This window comes from Glycine max, chromosome 20 (genome assembly GCF_000004515.6).
Source record: "Glycine max cultivar Williams 82 chromosome 20, Glycine_max_v4.0, whole genome shotgun sequence".
In the NCBI taxonomy this organism is placed as follows: Eukaryota; Viridiplantae; Streptophyta; class Magnoliopsida; order Fabales; family Fabaceae; genus Glycine; species Glycine max.
This window is the reverse complement of record NC_038256.2, coordinates 38,576,412-38,581,130: the sequence shown is the minus strand read 5'-3', so window position 1 is coordinate 38,581,130 and position 4,719 is coordinate 38,576,412. Positions and strand designations below refer to the sequence as shown.

Here is a 4,719-nt window from a genome sequence, read left to right as displayed (position 1 = left end):
ATTTCTTTTAATAAATAAAAAAATTAAGAAAAAAAAGTTAAACATGAATTAGAAATTTTAAATATATTCCCTCCAATTATATATTACTCTTCTTACTTAATTGGTCCTTACATCAATCCCTTAAAAATTCAAATTTTCTTACGATTCTCAAGGTTTTTTATCCTTGGAAAAGTGTTCATGCAAATCCTATATGTCATTAGACCAAGGTAATTGTGACCAAGGTAATAAGATGTGACCAAGGTAATTGTGGTGAGATTCTTTGATTCTGCCAACCGCAGTCACCTAAGGCTACCAATTCTGCAACTGCAATCACCAAAGGTGACATCTTAAAACTTTGTAAATAATTTTCTCATTAGTAAGGTTCTTTCTCGATGAAGCAAGATGATTAATTATGTGAGTAAAGTGTTTTTGCATATCTCGTTTACTCCCATTAGATTTCATAAAAGAGTTCGTAATCATAAGATTATTCAATCTAGCTCTTTTGACTTCACTAGCACTCTCATGGGCGACTTGTGAAGCATCCTTCTTTTTTAGCAGTCTAATAATTTGAAATTCTAAAAAATTAATGCATAAAGTTATAATGTTTTTATAGCTTACAATTTGTATTGGGCCTTTTCTTATCATCATCAGTCCAATTACTTTTAGGCTTTTCCTTTTGTCCACCATTTTGGTATGAATGGATATAAAAGTTCTTGTTTTCAACCGCATCCCGCACATCCAGTAGCTTCAATAATAATAATAATAATAAATCATTCTTTATTTTCAGTAAGTGTATTTCAGCATTGAAGACATGAGCTTGGTTAATAATCTCGCCCTCTAAAGGATAAAAAATTATTAAAAGAGTTGGAATATCTTTTACCATGATTCAAGTTATTTATAGGTTAAGAAAATGCTAATACAAATATTCTAAGAAAAATATTAATTTCATAGTCGTTAATAATTGAAGTGAGAATGTGAGATACTGATAGGGACTTGGATATTATGGATTTCCTAAGTCTCACGTTATGAGATGTTTGATAGAGTATTTAAGAGCTTGGTTTTCCTTTATAACAGCTAACTTTTAAAGGAGGATCCTCCTAGTGTTTGGACGCTTACCAATCAGCACAAGGGCTTTCCACCATGGAGCAGTGCTATGATATGTATTTGGATAATATGGGGTACCTCAGTGGAGTATTTAAGTACTTAACCATGGAACAGAATGTTGGTATTGCAGCATGAGATACCTAAATTACATATTAAAGTATAAAAGGGAGTATTCGGCCAAGCTCACTATATAAGGGACGAGAACTTGGATGGGAAGTTTTTTTTTATTTTTAAAAAATAAAATCAACCGAGAAGGCGAGAACATCTATCTACCAGTAACCAGAAAATGAGATAAATAGGAAAAGGCGAGACGTAAGTAGAGAACATGATTCTCACGTAGTTTCAATAGTACAAAGTGGGCGAATAAAATAATATACTTTAGCAAAAGAGATGGGATTCAAATGCAAGTTAATAGGGACTTGGATTGCTTTGTTCAAATGCCAATAAACTATCTTAGATATATTAACAAAAAGTTATCTTTGTCACCTCACATAGGTAAACTGCACAACTATCAGTATCCAAAGTAACATATTTGAACCCAACCCCTCGACTTGCAGAAAATCGCACCTATGTCCTAATAACCTGTGTATTATACAAATCTGCAACTATTCCCAAGTAACATGCCATTACTGAATTTTAAATAAAACAAGTCACACAGTCTGGATATAAACCCCAAAGACATGATTATCCTTTGAAATTTACATAGGACAAGCCAGAACAAAGACAACCATATAAGGAAGCATGGTTACCACACGTAACACAAGTACAACACAACACCAATCATAGGACACAACACGGCTATGATACAACATATACAATTAATTTAACATTCACGTAACATAAAAAATTTAAATTACAAGACAAAGTTCATGTTTTAAAAATGAGTATAAGTCCTTATAAAAATATTAAAATTCTAAATTTATCAAATGATTGTGATATTCCAATCAATATTGATATGAAAATTAAAAAGAATAAGTAAAAAATTATAAAAATTAACCAAAAGTATTTAAACTTAGGAAGTGTCCAACAAGGAACAGTTACCATTTAAAAGTGCCCATACTTCGTATCAACCAGGCAACCATTATCAACCAAGATAACATAAAATCAAGAATTAGAAGTTCATTCCTTTTTAACAACAGAGTGCAAATCATTTTAGCAGATCAAGTGAAAAACCAAACAGGTCATTAGAAGAATATTTAGGAGCAACATCAGCAAAAAAGAGACGTCACCGAGCAAATACCCCCCACCCAAGTCTTTCATCAAATGATTACGATTCATAAAACCACTATACATTACAATCCTTCCATGAGAACAAATGAGAAAAGAAAAGTCCTGTCAAACATCCTACAATCCCGTCACAGGAAAATATGAAACTTTGGATTTCAAGCATTTTATCACAAGGCTCATCATGTGCAATGAAAAGAAGATGAAGTAAATAAAGAGGCATATAACTCCATTAAACAACCTCAATAACCACTTCCAATTCAAAGGACCAAAATAAAAATAAACTAATCATGGAAAATCATAAAAGTAGCAAGTAGAAGTTGAACAATGAATACATTATCCCAACTGCTCAGTTCTCTTACAAAAATGAAATAGAAATTTTACCTAACAAAACCTTCTACCAGTGTCAAATGTCAATGAATACCAGCTACAAGGATTCCAGGATTTTCTCTCTATCCCTCTCTCTTTTAGCTTTCTGTCAACTTCAGCTAGCCTCTTCTCTTCTGGAATCTTTTTTCTTGTGTAAAAATTCCCTAAACTCCCTTCCTCCTACTTAAAAATCTCCCTTTGTTTCTCTCAATCACTTGTTACATCAGCCAAGCTTTTCTTTGAGCCCCCCACCCCCAGAAAATCTCAAATTTGCAAAGTCCGATCCCTTTGAGTAGGTCCACATACTTTTCAAGATAATAAACAATTTAGAGTACAGATTTGAAAGGAATATGTTGATTTAGCAAACAATTTGGAAGGAAGAAAAATATCAGAATATCCTCCTCCATTCCTCCCTCCTCTTCTTTCTGTATTTCTTCCCCCATTTAAAGGTCACACTTTAAATGCCTCGGTTAGACGGTTACCCCCTTCAAATATCAATTTTCAACGTTCTGAGTAAACATTAATTTTAGTTCCTAAAAGACTGGGTTGACATTACTTTGATCCTTGAGAGATATAATGTGATCCCATAATCAAATAAAGTAACCCCAAAATCATCCTTAGTAGCCACGTGATCAAGAGACTTAATTGATGTCATTTTTTTCTCTTATTGTGTGAACTAATATCATTCCATCTTTTAGGACTAAATTGATGTCACTAATCATCCACAATCCAAACTAATATAACATCAAGACAATCTTTCAGACCCAAGACAAAAGATTCCTCCCTAAGATATGTGCCACCTTAAGCCAACAAGGCACACAACTGCCACATGTTTATCAATTTCATATCCAGAGTTACCTACGTTGTGTAATAAAAAAGAGCAAACACACAAAATGAGAAGAAATGAAAATCGAAACACGCCTCAGTTACACCTATTTTGGATAATTGCCATTGCCATGATGAATAAACCATTCTCCAGAATCCAGATAAAACATTTTTGTTCCTGACTGAACAATAGCAACAATAAAATTCACAGAGAAACTAGTTCCAACAACAACCTGAAATCTAACCGACATACTAACAAGGCCACGTTTGGAAAGGCCACAAGGCGTTAACAAAAGAATCATTCATTACCTCACCCACTCATTCATTCATTCATCACTACTGTACAAGCACAAGTCTACCTCCACCCATACCTCTATCACCATCCCCATCATTCTCCTCTTCGTGCCCCTTCGGCACCGTGACGATGAGCTCGCCGTCGACGAACACCGCGCTGGCGAGCTCCGGCCGAGTCGATTCCGGCAACCGGAACCTCCACATATCGAGCTCCAGCTGGTCGAGCGAGAGCTCCACCGAGCCGCCGTCCCTCACCACGATCTTCGTCACGCCAGGGTGGATTTCCACCGTGTGCGCCCTCACGTCGCCGATTCCATCGGTCTCCGCCACAAAGCGGAAGCAGTCGGGGGCTTCCTCCACCGCAACGTCGGCGTCGGAGCGGAAGGGCAGCTCCAGCACGCAGCTGAACACGTGCGGTAGTCGCCGGAGCTTCTTCCCGGCGATCCCCAACAGCGCCTGAGCCTCCGACATCGGGTTGCCCCCGTCGCCGCCAAATTGGATTGAGATGTTGCGTTTTCGAGGAACAGGGTGGACCTTCATGATTCTGTTTATACCGTGGAACGCTGCAGAGGATTGCACCACCAAGATTAACACCGCGATGATGACCAAAGGCACCTTTTCGATCATAAAGGAACGGTTCTTTCTTCTTCCCCCCTTTCTTTTCCGGGCGAAGATAATGAAAACCCTAACCCTAATTCCTAATTTCAATTTGCGCCAGCGTCGATCACGTTTTGCGAATTACAAAAGATATTATTATTATTCTCTTTTTTTATTTATTTTCCCTTTTCTGGAGAAAATCTGAGCGAGATTAGGATGCTGCAAATTGATTGATGAATTGAAATGTGTGAGCGGATAAAAGAAGAGAGGATGCTTTGGATTTGATGTTACTGTGTTGCCCTTGTGCTTCTTTTAATTTACTAAATT

General features: G+C 36.7%; 1 protein-coding gene across 1 annotated transcript; it reads right to left on the bottom strand.

Annotated features, from left to right (window-relative positions):
• Positions 1-3,602: 3,602 nt before the first annotated feature.
• LOC100808440 (uncharacterized) lies at positions 3,603-4,719 on the bottom strand. The gene has a single exon (XM_003556007.5). It carries the CDS (start codon positions 4,420-4,422, stop codon positions 3,838-3,840), a length of 585 nt encoding a protein of 194 aa, XP_003556055.1. The 5' UTR covers positions 4,423-4,719; the 3' UTR covers positions 3,603-3,837.

Bases quoted from the DNA above. Each gene is read 5' to 3' on its own strand.
- LOC100808440 (XM_003556007.5), bottom strand. From the start codon at position 4,422: ATGATCGAAAAGGTGCCTTTGGTCATCATCGCGGTGTTAATCTTGGTG.